Consider the following 19142-nt stretch of genomic DNA (forward strand, 5'->3'; position numbering starts at 1 on the left):
GGGGGGGGGCTTGGTACTGTTCACGTCACAGCGGTGGGAAATGGCTGGTGTGTGACAGGGAAGGCTTCTCAGGGTGTGGTACAGCTTTAACATTGAGCATACGCCATTTTACATCAACTTGAGTTTATAACTTCTCAGCAGTAGCCTCTGTGCCGCTGAACTTAGTCCAGGGTTGGTACACATGCGTCTCAAACAAACATCGAACGATCGAGGCACTTAACATCCCTTCCGATCTCCGAGGGGCGATTGTTCTTCCTGTAAACAGTCTCAAGACTCCCTTCAGATGGGGCTCTGAGGACCTTCCGCTCTGAGTGGATCTGAAGAGCTGTATTGCTGGCTAAGCGGCTTGTCAGATGAAGCAGTGATGTCAGAAGGGGCACGAGCTTGGATTTATTGTACTGAATAGTTAACCTTTGAAGTGTGATTATGACAGTTTCAATCTCAGCCGTATTCGTCACTTCTGTTGTTAGCTGTGTGCATTTGCGGCACCTTGTAAGATTCTCCCAAAAGGATAAAATAAAAGAATAAGATTTCCTGTTTGGAAAATAATAAGTGAACTGAAAAAAAATACTGGAAACAATAGGTCTTATTTTTTAAAAGCACATGACTTGTTAAAATGTCATAGCTACATTTTGAGGAATTTCAAAAATTTAAAGTATAGATTTGAAAATGATCATTGAGAGGCCTTTTTGTTGTGCATAAATAAAATCAAGGCGTGGAGAGAACTGGAATTTCCCCTGAGTTACATAGATGAGAGTTTCCTGTTGTTTTTATTGCTGTTTTTTAATTTCTGTTTGCTGTAATTATTTATCAGCTTAAATCCACTAGAGAAATACTAGAGGTGAGGGGATTACTAGGGGAGCGTGGAGGTGAGAAAGGGAAAGAAGGGAGGAGGGCCAGTGAGAGAGACGTGCTTATGGGCAATTTCACAGAGTTGTGTTGAATTCCAGGTTTCGTTTGGGTGTCTTCTTGCATGGTAGTTCAGCTTGTCTTTGGGTGCAGTGCTGATTTTGCATTGGATGTTTTAACACCTGCTGCTCACTCGTGGTTTTCACAGTACAGAATATGGCCTGATTTCCTCTCACTGGCAGCTCTTAATGAAATCACACACACACTATCCATTGGTAATAGTAGGAGAACCATGTGGAATTGCCATCATCCAGCCTGGGACACCACATTTTAAAACAAACCTCTGACACTTGCTAAAATTAAATCTCAAATACAGCAAACGGATTGGTGGGTCTTGTCCATGAATGAGCACACATGAGTGGCATGCGGGGTACTCTGGGTCTACCAGCCAGGTGCCCATACATACAGCGTTGTCATGGGCATTAGGGCCACCTTTCCAACTATCTCTGAGAGACGTAGTTGACAAAAGGGAAGGGTAGCTACCTGGAGGGGTAGCTGTTAGGTAAAGCGTAGTAATTGTATGGACTTCTAGTCCTGAACTTGAATTCATCTGGTTATGAATTAGGTGCCACTGATGGAAGATGGAGTAAATGAGCTTGAGTCCCCATTAACCTCTGGTGTCCGATGAGTTGGGAAGCTGGACTGCCACTAACCGGGCTTGTCTGTTTTGCCAGGAGAGGTGTCAGGTGTGTGTGAGTGCAGGGCATCCGCTTGGGGCTGCCCCCGACCAGACTATAGCACTGTCCCCCAAGTCCTGTGAGTGGCGCTCTCTGAGGTTCCTCATTGGCAGAACTGGCCACTGATTCTGCAAAGCAGGAAAGAGTCACATTCCCAGTCACCCTTCCTTCACTCTCCTGGGACCTTCAAAGAGTTGAGGCTTTCACTTCCTACGTGTCTGTGCCAATACTAAGGTGTCTGAAGGATAATTCACCTGTACCGAGAGCATCGTGTGCGCCAGCCACTTTCTACACACCTTGGGTGTGATGTTCTCCTAAAATGTCCTCCTCAGCGTAGCCCCCAGAGGCAGGCATTAACACTGTCCTCATTGCACACATGAGGGAACGGACACCCCAGAAGGTTAAATAATTCACTCAAGGTCACTGAGCCAGCTGGCAGACAGCCCAGAATTAAGTCCAGACAGCCTGGGTCTCCACTCTGCTCCCACCTCTTCCCCACCCCTCAGCTCTACAGTCCTGCGAGAGAGACAGAGAGAGAGAGGAGAGAGGAGAGAGAGAGAGAGAGAGAAAGCCCAGTCTCTGACCTAGTCTCACCCTTGTGACTGAGTTTCAAGTCCTTATCCAGGGCATGAATGGCCCTAGACGATATTCAGTCTTAGGCCAGGTCAGTGCCCTTTGCCTATTTTTGTGTTTTGTCCCCTAGAGCTGATACCCACCTGCCCTCCTCTCTCATGAGGCTCAGCTTATCTGTGACCCAGTAATGAATCATTAGCTTTCGTACAGTGCTTTTTAGCTTATAAAGTGAATTCACATATTTCTTTTCATTTAATTTTATCCTCTTCAGTGGCCTTGCAGTAGATATTTGTAAGATAGGCAGACATTACAGGTGAGGAAACAGACTCAGAGAGATGAAATCATTGCCCAAGGTCACGGAGGCGGCGAGTGGCAGAATCCGAGCTGGAATCAGGGCACGAAGCTGTGTTCTTGGCATTAAGTCATCCCGTACCCTAGCCCCGTCCGCACTCGGATCTCAGGGACGAGGATAGATAAAGGTCATTAGTGTAGTAGGTCACACCAAATCACCATGGGGTCAGAGCATGGTGACTGCCATTCTTCCGAAGGATGATTGTACTTGGAGGTCCCAGAATGGGAGCAGTGGTGCTCTAAACCCAACGAATCAAGTCCAGGCTCAGGGCAGACCCAGACAGAAGAACCCGCACCATGCAAGGCCTGCCCCCAGCACACAGGCTGATGCAGCCACTTGAGAAGCACTGGTCACTTTTCCCTCCAAAGTCCGTACCAAATGCAGACTTCTTAGAACCAGGAGGCAGAACTAGAGGTCATGGGCAGGTGCAGACCAGCTGGTTGCAGACTCAACACCTGCCGTGGAAGTATTGGAAGCTCTGATGACAGCCCTAAATACAGAGTCCAGAAAATTTCCACACCACTATTGGCTGACAGGTCGTTAAAATATCCGGTAGACCCACCTGAATTCCCCGAGGCCCCTTCAGGCTGTAGGTAAGTGAGGGCCTTGCGCTTCTCCAAGGACACCAGGGCGAAATGTAAAGCCGTGGTCTGTGGTCTGGACACATATATACAGGAGTCCAGGGCTGGGCCTCTGCCACCAGGTTGTGCCTCTCATCTTGGCCCCCGTCCCTTCTTCCCGAGAGTGGAGGGTGGGTTTTATCTAGAAGAGATTGCCATGTTTACTTCTCACAGCAGAAGGACCCTTGGCCTCCATACCTTATTAGTCAGGTGTCCTGAGAACAGAGCAGCAGAGTTCCACGATTTTTGCACACTGCCTCTGATCCAGCGAATATCCGCTCAGAACCCTAGACTTTGCTTTTAAACTCTCATGAAAGATCCGGGAATAGTCCTCCAGGGAATACATTTGTGCTGTGGATGATGGCGAACTTTGGACTGGACATGGTCTTGAAACTCCCTCCCCCCCACCATCTCCGTGACATCAGAATCAATCTCGGGTTCTATTTCATAACCACATTTCTGATTTCCTTCACATTTTTAACAGTAACTCCCATCAGTTGGAAAAGCAGGAAACCTTTAGAATTTGAAAGGACTGCTACCAGTCCTTTCGTCCTTCCCCTCTCTGAAGTGAGTAGCTCGCTCTGACATTTACCCGTGTGCCGGCACCCTCACCCCAGCCGGTATATTTAGGGCCGTCCCTCTGTTCCAAGGAACTTTTTATTTTTTCCCTTTCACAGTTCAGCTGGTGGAAAGCTGCAGTGCTCAAAAGTTTCCTTACAATTAAAGGGACACAGCCAGTTAGGATCGCTACACCCACAGTTTGACCTACTTCTTTCTCACATCTGTTCACATAACACACGCAGGAAAGAACTCAGTTTTCCTGCCAGTGAGTCCAAACCTTTCCACTGGGCTCTGGAGGGCTTGGCTCAATACCTTGCTCCAGGGAAGGCTTCAAGAGCTGGAATCCGTGAAACAAAGTAGAACGCTCGATGGGGCTGCCTGCGTGTCCAGGCCCTTAAATGCCCCTGCTGCTTCCTAGCAGGGCTGGTTCATGGCAAGTCTGGCAGGAATCACCCAGTTCCCTAAGTTTTTTTGTTTGGCTTGTCACCTGGAGACCATCTGTCAGTTGCATTTGCACGCTATAACCCTGTATGGTGTCTTTGCACCCAAACTGCCTTGGTAATTTAATTACTTGCATGGCACATGTACCAATAAAAAAATCACTGTCAGCCACGTGGCATTCATCACACACTGACTGTAAAAAACCACGTGGACTCACCAGGAGGGCCTTTCAGAGGGGGGAAGGTTTCTGATTCCTAGCTTCTGGGGACTGCACTTACAAACTGGGGAAGGTAATCCTATTTGGAGGGGGGGAGGGGTAGTTATCTTTAAATGCTAAGGGCTAAGGAGTATGGTGATAATGACTGGCTTAGGTTTTCCAAATGGCATTTTGAACAGGTTTCTTAAGGTGTGTGTTCTACAAAGATATTGAGAGAAGGAGAAGAAAACACACCCAAGACCCTTTAACATGAAGCTCGTGTGAAACCATACGTTGGCACAGTTTCTTTTTTCCTTGCATTTATTCGAGCGGGAGCTGGGTTTATGGAGAGCGTAGGCCATAGGGGGAGGGGATCGCTGTGGTGTCTGCGAGGACTGGCTTATTCTTTGTAGGGCAGGGGCTGTAACGGAAGAAAGAGCTGGGTGAGAGGACGTGGAGGTATATTTACAAGAGACGTGAACCTCTCGTATTGATTTCCCTCCAGGCGGGGAGGAGCACGTGTTTGAGAACGCCCCGGTCCTGGACGAAAGGTCCGCCCTTTACTCTGGAGTGCACAAGAAGCCATTTTTCTTTGATGGCTCTCCTGAGAAGCCTCCGGAAGATGATTCGGACTCTCTCACCACGTCTCCGTCGTCCAGCAGCCTGGATACCTGGGGGGCTGGCCGGAAGTTGGTCAAAACCTTCAGCAAAGGAGAGAGTCGGGGCCTGATTAAGCCCCCCAAGAAGATGGGGACGTTCTTCTCCTATCCGGAAGAAGAGAAGGCCCAGAAGGTTTCCCGCTCCCTCACCGAGGGGGAGATGAAGAAGGGCCTCGGGTCCCTGAGCCACGGGGTAAGTACAGACGGCGTTTGCTTCTATGACAGCCACCGGCGTCGGCACCACCTTCTGGTGTCCCTGGAGGAGGTTCAGAGCGTCCGGAAGCAAATCCGCTTGAAGAAAACGGATACTAACTATTCGTGTTCCAGAGCCTTCCTCTGCCAGCGTCCCTCCAGAAAAGGCGTCCACGGCACCGCCTGCGACCTGCAGCTGCTCCGGCAGAAGCCCAGAGCGGGAGGCGGCTGCGGCGCCCCCGGCAGGAGGGCGCGCGCGCGGCCGGCGGTCAGCGAGTTCAACATCACGTACGTGGTGGAGCGGAGCCTGTACAGCCACCTGAACCTGAGCCAGCTGGTGCGGCCGGCGGCGGACAGGACCCTGAGCAGGGCCGAGAGGCAGGACCTGCGGCGCTGCTTGCTGGACGAGGACGAGGAGACAAAGAGGAAGTGGGCCGCCACGGTCGACCGCTGTACTAAAAGGGTTCTCTTGAGAATCCACCAGAAGTCTGTGAGTCCCAGAGGTGGTGGCCAGGACGGCCTTGTCATTTCTGTGAGGTGCAGTCAAGCATTATGGCCTCTCCTCCGGGGGCCTGGCGCCCTCCCCCTCTCTTCTGCTCCTGACTTCGTGACTTCGGGGTCCATTCCGCCGGCGCCTCAGCTTTCTGACCCTACTTTCGTGTAGCGCTGGCTGCTTTTCCATTTGTCCTCTTGCCAGTTGAAGCCGTTTGATTTTTAATTGAAACTCAAGGCTGGTGATGATCCAGGGAAGGGCTTTCAGAGTACAGGGGTGGGGTTTGGCCTCCTTCTAGGAGTGGCTGTCTTGATTCTCAGCCATCCGTCACTTGACCTCAGAGAAGCTGATTCAAAACAGAAGGACGTGTTGCCCTAGAAGACACGTTTATTCTTTCAGCTAATTAAAACAATAGAAACTGGCTCACGGAAGGGTTGTCATCAATACAGTCATCGATTTGGTGATTTGAAAACTTTGTAAAGTCCATTTCTTTTATTAGTAGGGCCAAGCAGAAAGTTCTTAAATGTAAAGGGGAAAAAAATATTAGAGCTCTTTTGTTTTACTTAAATCTGTTTGATAGTCTGTCTTCTTAAACAGAGGGGTCGACATTTAGAAATGTCTTCCACGGCCCCATAGATTCTTCTGTACATAGCAAGGAATAAAGGACTTATATTCAAAAATACTGAATTATTAGAGACCTAGTAAGATTGTTTTTTAGGGCATGACTTATGTTGAACTTGAGATATATAAGCATTTTCCCCCTGAAATTCCCACCCAACTTTTAGCTTGCACAGGAACCATATAAAATGGCACAGAGGAGAGCTGTGGGCTTCCTGGCCCCCTGCCCCCCTGCCCCCCGGCACCCCGTTCAATCCACTAGGGCTGTAGCTGCGTCCCCTGTAAGGGTCTGAAGGAACTGCAGTGTGACCTCCCACGGGGGCTTTTCCTGGGCTTCCTAGACGTTCGTGCGTCAGATATTCTTCCCTGGACAGCTGCTGTAACTTCATTCTGTCGACTTCTGCTTCTTGTGGAAACGGAGACCGACTGGTCCATGCCATCCTTAAAATGACCTTCCCGGTTCCAAAAGGACTGGCAGATCTATCCTAGCCTTTAGGTTTTCCAGATGTTCCCACATGTGTTGACTTTCTTTCTGGAGCTTATTTTCTATTTTTTTTCTCATTCATACAAATCTTCTAACACTTTAATACTATGACAGCTTCCCTTCTGGCTCTTTCTATACATCATGGCAATAGTTTGTGGTTGGTTCTGTATTTGTTGTACATTAACAGAATTCTCTTTCTCCTTCAGTTCTGACCCATAGGTGAACCAGTCTTGGTATAATTTATTAACTTGGGAGGGGCTCTGCCCAGTTCGTCTGCACATGACCTTGATAGGACAGATCTACCTCTTCTCTGTTAATTGGTTACTCGCCCCCATGGACTTAAATCATGTCATACTGAGAATTTTTCCACCTTGAGTACCTTGAATTCCTCATGCATCCCTCATACTTACTGCCAGGCTAATAATGTAACTTGTGCAAGACTTTCTAGAAGTTATATTTCTAAGATCTGTGCTAATTAAATTGTGGGCCAGTGATTAATTCTTCACAAATGCTGAGTATGGACATGAGGCAAGTTTCTTTTCAAGCACCAAATTTTTCCTCCTTATAAATATGGTGGCACTGTGTAATCTCTATCCCGGAGTCACCCAAGGCTGCACATTTTTCAGGTACTATGAGCCTGAGGGAGTACTGGACAGCTCTGCTACGACGTGCTGAAATACGTGTTCAGGACTGAATTAGAAATTTGCACAAACCTTTTCTTGTTAAGTATAACTGCACAACCAGGAAGATGAAATTTAATTTTCTAATCATTCAGAGAATGTAAGGGGAAATATGCATTTTAGCAACAGACTTTTTAGGGTGGTTTGGTTTGGTTTGACGGGATTCATCTCTTTGCTCGGTTTACTTGAACGGTCTTTTCTGTCCTTGTCATTATCGCCGCCACTTTATCTAAAAGTGCACAGTTTCCTTTACTTTTCAAACTTGATCCTTTTGTCTTTCAAAAAATGCCATATTTGCTTGATGAACCCTCAGGGAAATGATAATGCTGTATATTCACTGGAAATGGTCACCTGTCTTGCTTTTTATTTGGTCATTCAGTTTTTGTTTGGGGGAACAGGCATGCATGACATTTTGGAATTTTGTCCATCTTTAAAATTCAACCCCCCGTGCCCACCCAAAACATGTTTTCAACTGCATGACCATTCCATCGACTGGCTCTCCTCATCCACAAGCATCTGTCCCAAATGTTCTTATCGTCACCTGTACTGGAGACACAGGAACTTAAAAAAAAAAACCTCACCTAGGTTTCAATTATGTATATCACCAAAGGCGAAGATTGGTTTACTTTCTTTTACTATTCTCTCTACAATCTGTAGAGAGAAGGAGTGCTGTTTTGAGAACTACTTGATATACAGAAAAAGCTGAAGATTCGATCAAGCGACGTCTGTTGTTCTGTTCTTTGTCTCTCCTCCACTGATAAAGAAGAGTCTATTCCAGACACCTTAGCATAGCACCAGGAGAGGTTATAGTTGGTAGCTGAGAAACCCACTCCACTCTTCACTCTGAGGTTTTCATTTTAGGAAGAAATGCCTACAGCTGGCATATGAAGACACAAACGAGCTTCTAATTTATTGCAGTAAAGTTTCCACATAAATTCTTTCTCAGTTATTTCATACGCATCAGAAAGTACGTGCTGGGCTCCAGTGTTGCAGTCGATGCTGGAATTTAAAGCAGGGAGATGCAGAAGCCATAAAATGAAGAGGCATCTGGGTGCCATACTGTATCTGTGAAGCCCTGAGGAACAGGAAACGAACTAGGAGAAAATCACTGCCTTTGCAAAAATGCGAAAATCTATTTGGCAGTATAAGCTGGAAAGGGAAGGTAAATGTTAAAAATTAGCCTTGAGAGGTGGCCATAACCTTGCTTGCCAGGTTGGGAGATTTGGTGAGTGTTTTTGAATAAAGCAATCTTTCTCTTTCTATAGAGTAGAATACAGTTAGGTTGACCGTAAGGGAGATCAGATTATCCATTGATAAAATTAGAATTATATCCATGGTAGATAACTTCCAGCAGCAACGGCAGCTTTGGTGAAGGAGAAAAACAGTTGTATGGCCTCCTGAGTTTGGTTATCCTGAGGTGCCCCCCTGCAACACTTCTGTACCCCTGGCCCCTCCACTCTGCTGTGCCTGCCGGCTCTTACTTCCTGGTCCATTCCTGGGAGACTCTGATTTTCTAATGGAAGCTTGTAGAATGTAAGGCCCAGAACTGAGCTTCAGCCCTTCGTTTGCATGTTTAGAGCAGTGACTAAGCCTAAACTCGAGTATGGTAATTGTCGGGACAAGCTGCCGAATCCTCAGAGCAGCAGTGATGACAGGTGGACGGCCAGCATTCACAACATGCCTGCTTCTCCTCACGGACAAAGCCAAGTTCAGAGTCTAAGTACTTTACCTGTCACACAGCAAGTAAGGGGCAGGACCAGGGCCATCTGCACGATTCCAGAAACCTTGGCATTTTCCTTCCTGGATAGTTCTGCTTTCACAACTCAGTTACTATATATCTCAAGTATATTTATTCTAAACAGGCAATGTTTATAGTCTACATTGTGCTTTTCTGTTCATTTCTTCCACTGAACAGCTGTTAGCGAGATTTCTTTGAGAAACAAGTAATATAAAATATTGGCACCCAAGTCTGCTATTCAGCTTTTATTACCATTTGCTTAAAAAGTAAATCAGTTTTAACAAAAATTAATGTGCTTTGAGTCTGTTTTATAGATTTGGGGGGGGAGAGAGTTGTCATCGAGTAGTTTTTGCTGGAAAAACAACAGAATTCAAAGCACGTTCTGAAATATAAAATTGCTGAAATAGAAGCAATTCTATAAAGATTGAAACCAACTAGAGGACAAGAGGTTTTCTTTCTTTTTAACATCGTGTTTTTCCTATTGGAATTAAAGAGTGTGGTCAAAGACAGTCATTGAATCAACCTTTTCTTTCTGGGCAAATGTAGTATCTTCATACACTCTAAGCAAAAGGGTCATAATTAGTTAAGTTGGGCAGTTAGATGGGAAAGTTAGCAGCATTTTTGGCTAGGTCAAGGAAGCAGTGAGTGAGTAATCCTCTTGGCCTGATTGGACTACTATAAACATAACCTTTTTTCCCCTTCTCAGCGATTTAAAACCAAACAAAACAAGAGTCTGTTAGAAAAGCCTGCTGTCAGTGGCAGAGCTGTAGAGGATTTCAGACCTGGGTTTCCAAGACCACTCTGAGCACATGAGTCCCCTGATACATTTTCCCTCGTGGTCACTACAGTGTGCAGCTGATATCAGGGGACTGGAAGGGGATGTTCTGTTGCTAAGCGACAGGGAATCTTAGAGCACTTAACACGTGGGTGGTTTTTTGTTGTTGTTTTTGTTTTTAACGAGTTGGTTTTTGCATGTTAAGGGGATTCTAGACCTCTGGGGTAGGCCCAGTTCCAGTGGCCTCTGGAAAGACATGAGGGAAATTTCCTTAAAACATGAATCATGTATTTTTTTTCTCATCATTTCTTATTTCCTACTTTCATCCTGTAACATATTTGTGATTCAGTGATTGTCCTGCAAATGGGAAATGTGTTGGGTTGGTGCACAGCCAGCTGATATAAACGTAACTGGATTATTCCCACCCTACCCACTCCTTTCCACAGAGAACCTGCAGTTTTGGAGGGTTTGACTTGACGAACCGTTCTCTACACATTGGCAGCAACAATTCTGACCCAATGGTGAGTATATGCCCGAGGTAAAGCAAAAAAGGTTTGGATTCAAGCAATGTGGCTGAGCTAGTTTCATATTTAGTGTCTCTGAGAAATGGTAGCGGGTAATATCGGTGATCCTACATCGTATTTGGAAAGAAGCCCCGTTTTACCCATCTTCGAGACACTCTGCTGTTGCACTGGGAATGAACAATGACCGCCTCCATGCCCATAATGCCTTTGCCTCCGGTTCTCTTCAAGTTGCAAATCCAGTCTTGAGTTTGGCTTCTACAGTCCTAGTCGTTGAGTACACATGCCTTTTGTTCACACTAGTTGCAAGTGCACACGACTGGTACATACAGACAGTGTGCCAGGACGGAGCCCTGTGATGGGGGTGAGAGTCTGTGCCAGCATTTCTAAGACACCAGTCTTACCACAGGCCAAGTGCATGGCCCTGTAGGAGTCTAGGTCTTTCTGATCTGGGGTGTCCTGGGATGAACCCAGTCTCCTTGGGCCCAGAGCAAACCAGACTCTGCAGAGCCAAGGTTCTAGTGGCCTCACACCTGCTTCTGGATCCCCATGGGGACAGGCCACCTTCGTGGTGAACATATTCTGTTCCCTGAGGTTTCCTTTGTCAGGCTCCAAGGATATAGGTGATTTTTACCTAATATTTTGTTTTTCTCTTGTGCATTTTGTCCAAAACCATGAAATTAAAATTCCGTGCTTTGTATTTGTGTATATGTCATGTGTCAGCTAAAATACCCATCTGTGATTTTTGAAGTGTTTGAGAATTTCCGGGAAGAATAACAACATTTTATTTGGCTATCAAATTTTATTGATTCATAAACCAGTAATTTTATGTAGTCAATCTTTAAAAAAAAATAAGAGAGGAAATATGATTTCTTTTCCCTTTCTCAGGGGAAAGTTTTTTTTTCCCTCCCCAGTGCAAAATAGAATGGGAGGTGCCCACAAGTCTAACTTGTTCAGAGAAGGAAATGTACATACTCTTAGCAGTCGACCACACGGAGCTCTAGAGTGATGTAAGTCCGATCAGACGTTGGACTTCTGATGACTGAGATTTGCCATTCTGTTCTCACCACTTTCCTGGGGTGATTCAGTAGTATCCTCCTCCTGTTCCCCGCTGCCGGGATATGTGAACGTAATCACTCTTTATCAATGAAATGCAGTCCCCTTGGGTATCTAAAATGATGAAGAAACGTATAATCGGAGAAGAATATACTAAGATTAAAAAAAATAATAAGTGACCCACATCCCACTTTAAACAAACAAACATGCAAAAGCCCTTTAGTGAGTAGCTTTTAATTCTCAATCGAAAAGACGACAGCACTGAGTTAACACAGGAAAAGATTTCAAGATCCTGGGGGAGGCCAGTACTTTCTGAGAAGTAGAACATTAATGGTTTGAATAATATAACCTGTTTCTGGGCTTCATTTGTGGTTAAAGATACTTACACCTCTTTGTTTTGCAGAGTAAAGAAGGAGATTTTGTGTACAAAGAAGTTATCAAATCACCCACTGCCTCCCGCATCTCTCTTGGGAAAAAGGTGAAATCAGTGAAAGAGACAATGAGGAAGAGGATGTCTAAAAAATATAGCAGCTCTGTCTCTGAGCAGGTATGCAACTCCTGAGCCAAGAGCCAGGCCGAGGATGATCAGTCTGAGATCTGATATGGTGCTAAATACGATGCATGGGTATTAACCAGGCTCTAGGACCATGCTTAGTTCATGGACACGGAAGTTCAATAGAATTTATTCAAAGATTCAGTAAATGTTTACAAAGCGCTTAGAGGGGTCCATGCTCAGTGTTGGGGATCCACGATTGGGGCCCTGTCTTTTATGGACGCACGAGAAAAAGACTTGTGAAGAAACGATTATTCCTTAGGGCCATGAGCGATGAATTTTATTTGTGGAAATATTCCTTGCTACAAAATGGGTGTTACCAGAATCAAAGCTAAAAAAAGACACTCGAGTTTCCTTAGCAGACTTAAAAAAAAAGCGTAGCAAAATTTGCTCAAAAAGCTCATAGCAAGTAGACTCGGAAAGTCTTCTGGCTGCAGGGCTGTGCACAAGAGGTCGTTTCTGCAGGGACGTTTTCACTGACTGGGCCTCCCTGTGGCCATTAAGACAGCACAGCATAGACCCTCTCCAGTTGTGTAATTTCATCAGGAGAAACCTGACTAGTCCCTGTCCTAATTGTGTGGGTGGAGGGAAGAAAGGCATTTGGAGAGCTGGGCCTTGAGGTGATTTTGACCATTTGCACCTTTCAGCATTCATTTTGTAGTCTGTTGAAGCACCTGTGTATGAGAGGTTTGTCTACGCTGCTTTATCTACCAAATAAAAACAGGCAAGGCAGACATTTTTGCTCAGCTGCTGCCCTCTGGTGGACATAGTAAGCTAACATTCAAGCATCTCCCTGTTTGAATCCCTGACCACCTACCAGCTAACCAGTGGTCTGCACTGGGATTCAGACAAAGCCCACACAGTGGCTTCAGCATATTACAGTGGTTCTCATGGGGGAGCGGAGGATTTTGTTTCCCCTCCAGTCCCAGGGCAACTGGGGCTATTTTTGACAGTTGCAGCCCGGTGGGGTGGGGGTGGGGCGGCAAGGCTGCTACTGGCATCTAGTGGAGAGAGAATGGGGATGCGGGTAAACATTTTACAACAGCTCCCCACAGTAGTCATACATCCGACATGCTGACAGTGCTTGGGCTGAGACATTCTGGCTTGTTAGACCTCCAGGGCAAGTCGGCGCTGCCTCCTGTATGTCTTCTCTCCACGATTATTTTCCTTGTTTGCCCCCTGGGCTTGGGGGCAACGGCAGTTCTCTCTTTCTGCCCAGCAAAGAGGCGAACTGTGCGCTCTCCTATGAAGCGGCCATCATGCCACTCACTGACCGCAGCACCGTCAAGTTCAAACCCTTCATTTAGTTTGCTTTTCCCATGAATTCCAACATCCCCTACAAGCTCCTGTACAGTTACATTCTTAGTGGGGTTCTGCTTTACAGATCCGGAGCGTAGAACTTTAATGTCATTTTGAGCCGTTTTCTATAATCTTACCATACAGCAGGCTTGTAGGCTTAGTTCTCTTTTTTAAAGCAGTCATTTCACGTAAGTGGGGGGAAAAAGGAATAAATGATCAGTATAATGCCTGAGAGAGAAAACGAATGTTGGAGGGTTTTGGTTTTGAACATTTTAGTAGAAATATCAACCGTTACGGTAAAGATCTTTGCTGTGTGCCCGGCCCCTGGAATAGCTCCTGTTCTTATAGGGAATCAGTAAGTATATGGTGAATACGTTAGTAAAAGCGTTTGAGGACATACAGTATCAGAGACGTATATTCCACATTGCTGTTTCTCAACATGCGTGTTTTCAGAAGTGTTAAAAAAAGATAACTGGCCAGATGACTTCTTTGAGGATTCAGAAAGAGGAAGGAGAATGTGTGCGGGAATCCGCAGTTGGCCGCTTCGGTTACTTCTCAGTGATGACACCTCTGTCTGTAGTTGTTTTTGAGGTGGTTTGTTCACTTTGCTTAGATGTGAAGCACAGATGTGTTTTGGGGGCGGCCTGGCTGGCTCAGTCCGGAGAGCAATGGGACTCCTGACCTCAGGGTCATGAGTCAAGCCCCACGGTGGGCATAGAGCTGACTTTTAAGAAATGTTAGATCGGGCTGCCAGGACTGTTGTCCTTCAGTGTTTACAGGACCCGCAGAGTCGCGTTAAAGCCCTTCTGCTGATTCGGCAGCATGTAAATAACAGGTTTCGTTTAGATGGTTTTGTGCTCACGTGGCTATGTAATATGCCAGCAAGTGGTCTGTTCTGGCAAGTAGACCGTTCTGACTGCAGACTTTGTGAAGCACGGTCCCGTCTGTCCGTAGAGCACCATCAGCCACGTGAGCGTGCTGTACTCGTGCGTGCGAGTGAGCTCTGCCGAGCCGATGCTACACGGCCACCCCGACGGGGAAGAGTACTGCTGAGTCACTCCGGTCAGCGCTCTGACCCAAAGGGACCTCAGAGCTTTCTCCTAACCACACACAAAAGAAGCAAAAACCAAATGGTGACACACAGACATTTTATTATAGACCAAAAAAAAAGTATTTTTGCTATGTATCTGTATTCTGAATTATTTCATTAGCTAATTTCAAGAATTCATATAAACAGAAAAAGAATCTGGCCTTTTTTTCCCCCCCTTTTTTAGGTGTTTTTCTGATAGATTGTACTTGATCTGCATTCGAACTCCAGCTTTATCACTGGCCTAGAGACGATGCTAGAAGTCTCTAAGCCTTCAGTGAAATGTTCTCAGAGGTAGATAGGTTTTTGTTGGAGACTTCAAGAGTATCTACTTGAGCATGAAAAATGATTGAGTTACATGAGCCACAACTCTAAACTTCAGCAAGGGTATAGATTAAAAAGGAGGAGGATATTGGGTACAGAATCAAATATGGGTATGAAAATGGATGCGATTGATTTAGCGGAGGGCTAAATTGCCTCAAATCATAAAAGGACACCCATCCACTCTGATGCAACTTAATTTTGTTGAAACCCATTTCAGGACTCAGGCCTCGATGGAATGCCTGGCTCCCCTCCATCTTCACAGCCGGACAGTGAACACATGGACAAGCCCAAGCTCAAAGCCGGAGGTTCCGTAGAGAGTCTGCGCAGTTCTCTGAGTGGGCAGAGCTCGATGAGTATGTCTGGTTTGTCATTATACGTGATTGCAGCTAGAGTCAAGATCAGCCTTTTCCTGAGTGTCAGAGTCAGGCAATTTAAAGATGAGTCAGACCAAGTTCCGACCCTCAGGGTGCTATTAGAGACAGACCTGCAAAAGATGTGGGCCAGGAGTCCTATTTGTTCAAGAGCAGAGGTACAGCAGGGGCGCAAAAGAGGCTGTGATGAATTTGGATTGGAGAAAAGAGAGAAAGCACCTCAGAGGAAGGATCTGGAGAACGGAGAAGAACAAGTTAAGGGGAAAGGTTCATGAAATGACCAACAAAAAAAGAGATGGGGGAAGAGAGAATTAGAAATGTCACACGTAACAGGTGCCATTCAACCACTCCACGACTCACAGGGGTGTCAGCTGAGTGGTATGGGGCAAGGGCGGGGGGGCGGGGGAGAGCAATTTAAAGCACCATTTTCAAAGCAACTGGCCTTGGGCAAGTTCCTTGACTTCTCTGAGTTTCCTCATCTGTAAAATGGGGTAAAACAGTAAGCCGGAGAGGCTACGACTGTGGAAGGCTTCTTGTGTCCTCCATTAGGGAGTCTGTTGTCACCCGGAGTCCCCAGTCTACTTAGGTGGTTGATTAGGGTTAATAGAAAATTCAGTCCCCTGGTCTCCTAACCTAGGCCTGCTACGGTCCTGACATACGCTGTGGCCTGTCCCCTAGTTTCTGACCCGCGACACCTTTCGTGCCTTTAAGCTTTGCCGCGCAGGGAATCTGCATTTACCCTTGTCCCTATTTTTCCTGTGCAGGCGGTCAGACAGTAAGCACCACGGATTCCTCGACCAGCAACAGGGAGAGTGTCAAGTCCGAAGACGGTGATGATGAGGAGCCCCCCTACCGGGGCCCCTTCTGTGGGCGCGCCAGGGTGCACACCGACTTCACGCCTAGTCCCTATGACACAGACTCGCTCAAGCTCAAGGTAGGTCTCCACCTGGCCTCAAGCCGGCTCTTTGTGGCTTTAAGAGATCGTCTGTTTTCCTTGCTGTTGAATGCTGGGCTCTTGTGGTGCGTACTGGCCAGTAACTTGGCTACGGTGATAAAGTGGTCTCCTCTGTACAGGAAAACAAAACAGAGACCTAGCTAGCATTTAGGACAAAGGTGGATCTTGTGTTACTCCTCTGTCATCACCACCTTATCCCCCAGCCCTTACCTGTGACCTCAGCTTCCTTTTAGAATTCCTGTTGCCCTCCACCCTCCAGTTTCTTTGTCCAGCTGAAGAAACCTTACCTTCTTCTCTTTGTGACTGACCAGTGATGTTTAACGGGACAGATGGAATTGCACACAATGTATGAAGCAGTTCCAGAACAGGGATCACGTAGCATTTGGTTGGTGGGAAATCTTTCTTTCTCTAGGAAGTAGGAGCTCTGGATGACGGCCAGGCGTCCCAGGTGCCCACCTACTCATAAGCACCAAGGAAGACCTGAGCCACACTTCGTCTCATGGTGCAGGGGGGTGGAGGGTAGGAGACCTCAGGCCTGCATGGAATCTGGCGCTCTGCCACGCTCCCAGTTATGTATAGTGATTTGTAGAACCCTGATTCTGGTCTTCAGTAGTTTCCCATCTGCGTGATGAACATATCTAACTGATGCATGGTTCATGCCTAGAGATGGATCTAATGGAAAGATCTTTGTTCCCTGGGCCACAGAAAGGAGACATCATTGATATAATCAGCAAGCCACCCATGGGCACCTGGATGGGTCTGTTAAACAACAAGGTTGGCACATTCAAGTTCATCTACGTAGATGTGCTAAATGAGGAAGAAGAGAAGCCCAAGCGCCCCACCAGGAGGAGGAGAAAAGGAAGACCACCCCAGCCCAAATCTGTGGAAGATCTCCTTGATCGGATCAACCTGAAAGTCAGTTTCTTTCCATTCTAGTCACGCGTGGCACCCTACTGCCTTCTCCTTTTCCTAAATTAAGCAAGGGCACTTTCAGGGAAGAGGAGCAGAGCAAACCGTTACTAGGATGAGTATCCGGTACTCTACAGAAAGAGGTACCAGTATGCTAATGCTGCCGCTGACCCTTGCTGGGGGGGACTGCACAAGTCCCGGGGCTAAGTGTGCTACGAGCCCCAAGAACAGCTTTCAGAGAGCTGTGAGCTTCAGGCTAGTCCCAGGAGGGGCTGTGAGCACAAACTCCCGGACCTGCTCCCTCGGCTGCCCAGGCTGTGAGCCGCACACACCCCCACCCAGTTACTCCCAGGACCTAGCACACTGGGCCCACAGAAGTAGATTGTTTCCTCCTTGCAAAGTCTCTTGCTCCTGAGGAAATCACAGGGCTTTGAGTGGATTTCAGTAGCTCTGTACATGAAAGAGATGTGCCTTCCCCAGTTCGCTGTGTGGCATTAAAGGCGTCAGTCAGGGCAGAGGAGCAATTCAAACGCACGCCCATGGAGTCCATATCTCCTTCACCTGTGGTGAATGAGACGCCCTGCCTGCCTGCCGGGCTCTGCGACTGGGGGGTACAGAGGAGGTTATAAATGATCGTTACCCGTCTTCCAGTTAGATGAAAGGGACTGTGGAAGGAGTTCAGGGGTTTGAGGCTGGTGCTGGTCACGTACCATGAAGCCGAGCTTGCTGACTCACCGGCGTGTTCCTTCCCTCACAGGAGCACATGCCCACTTTCCTGTTCAATGGGTACGAAGACCTGGACACCTTTAAGCTCCTGGAGGAGGAAGACTTGGATGAGTTAAACATCAGGGACCCGGAACACAGGGCTGTTCTCTTGACAGCAGTGGAGCTGTTGCAGGAATACGACAGTAAGTTCCTCCCAGCACCCAGGGGTCCCTCGTTAGATCAGCCGCACACTCGGGTCCCTAGAGTCACTCCTTTGGTCCTCCTCTGTCCAAAGCTAGCATCTGTCTTGTGTTCTGGCATATGGCACAAAGGCATAAATTCCCCATGTAGCCCTTCTGGTTGAGGGAAGAGCAAAAGAAAACCTTACTGCTGGTCCCTTTCCTGGCAGGTTTCTAGGTCACTGAGAGCAGTGATTGAGAAGGGAGTTACGTGTTCTCACACGGCAGAGGCCCCCTCTGGCACTCTGGGCTGCGCAGCCGCAGCAGGTCATCGTGGAGGCCGACGCGCTGGGAGTCCTCCCCGGCCCCGGGTCAGTCCCTTCTCAAAGCACTCTGAAGTCGTTTCCTTGTCGAATGGGAGGGTTAATGAATCAGTGACATTCATCAGCTTCCACTGAAGCAGCAGGAAATACTGGAGGTGAATATGGAGAGCAGAGAATTCCGTATTGCACATTCTCAGCCGAGGCAAGAGCTCATTTTTATAGTCCATGGGCAGAGTTCAGTAAGCTCGCAGCTTTTATGAAGTCTGTTTGAATACACTGTATCCTCTGCTCCATTAACCTAGTGTTATCTTGCTCTTTATTCTTCAGTCTGACACCAAAAATACCCCTGAAATTATTCATCACGAGGGGAGTATCCTTTCTAGTTATTGAATTCAAATGCATTTTCTTTCAAGTGCTCTGCATCCCCAGCGAATAGCATTTCTGTTGCTAAAAGACAAACCAAAACCATGGTTAATGGTGGGGGAGGGGGAAACATTACTGAATGTATCAGGCCCAAGAGACATGGAAGCGAGTGAGTCAGTAGAGTTAAATTCACTCTGCTTAATCGGTCCACCCTCTAAATTAAGTGATAAACATAGAGGACCACACACCATCAGCTAGATGTCTGAACCCTAGATAAACAGACTGCCTTCAGGGATAGATTTGAAGAGAACTGTGCTCCATAGTTAATACTACCTTATAGCCAGGTCTCTTTGGTAGGGGAGCTGTCTCTCGAGGAAGGGGGCGTGTGGCCAGGCTGTGGACAGAGAGCCTCCTGGCCCAGTGCCTGGTGTGGCCAGCCAGCTATATTAATGTCAATTAATGTTAAATCATCTACTCTCCTGGACCACATCTGCTCTATAAAATAGCTCATTTGCTCTTCCTCAGCCAC

General features: G+C 47.0%; 1 protein-coding gene across 4 annotated transcripts in view; it reads left to right on the forward strand.

Annotated features, from left to right (window-relative positions):
- SASH1 (SAM and SH3 domain containing 1) overlaps nucleotides 1-19142 on the forward strand; it is a 186733-nt gene that overhangs the window by 146933 nt on the left and 20658 nt on the right. For 2 of the 4 annotated variants that reach the window (XM_040627934.1, XM_040627936.1), the window contains 7 exons: nucleotides 4835-5670; nucleotides 10415-10489; nucleotides 11949-12092; nucleotides 15026-15161; nucleotides 15944-16113; nucleotides 16840-17049; nucleotides 17801-17951. In XM_040627934.1, the coding sequence (XP_040483868.1) occupies nucleotides 4835-5670; nucleotides 10415-10489; nucleotides 11949-12092; nucleotides 15026-15161; nucleotides 15944-16113; nucleotides 16840-17049; nucleotides 17801-17951 (1722 nt within the window). The remainder of the gene's footprint in view (nucleotides 1-4834; nucleotides 5671-10414; nucleotides 10490-11948; nucleotides 12093-15025; nucleotides 15162-15943; nucleotides 16114-16839; nucleotides 17050-17800; nucleotides 17952-19142) is intronic. The other 2 variants (XM_040627935.1, XM_040627937.1) reach the window with 1 other exon arrangement.

The sequence above is a fragment of the Ursus maritimus genome, unplaced genomic scaffold, assembly GCF_017311325.1.
Source record: "Ursus maritimus isolate PB19 unplaced genomic scaffold, ASM1731132v1 scaffold_13, whole genome shotgun sequence".
NCBI classification, from domain to species: Eukaryota; Metazoa; Chordata; class Mammalia; order Carnivora; family Ursidae; genus Ursus; species Ursus maritimus.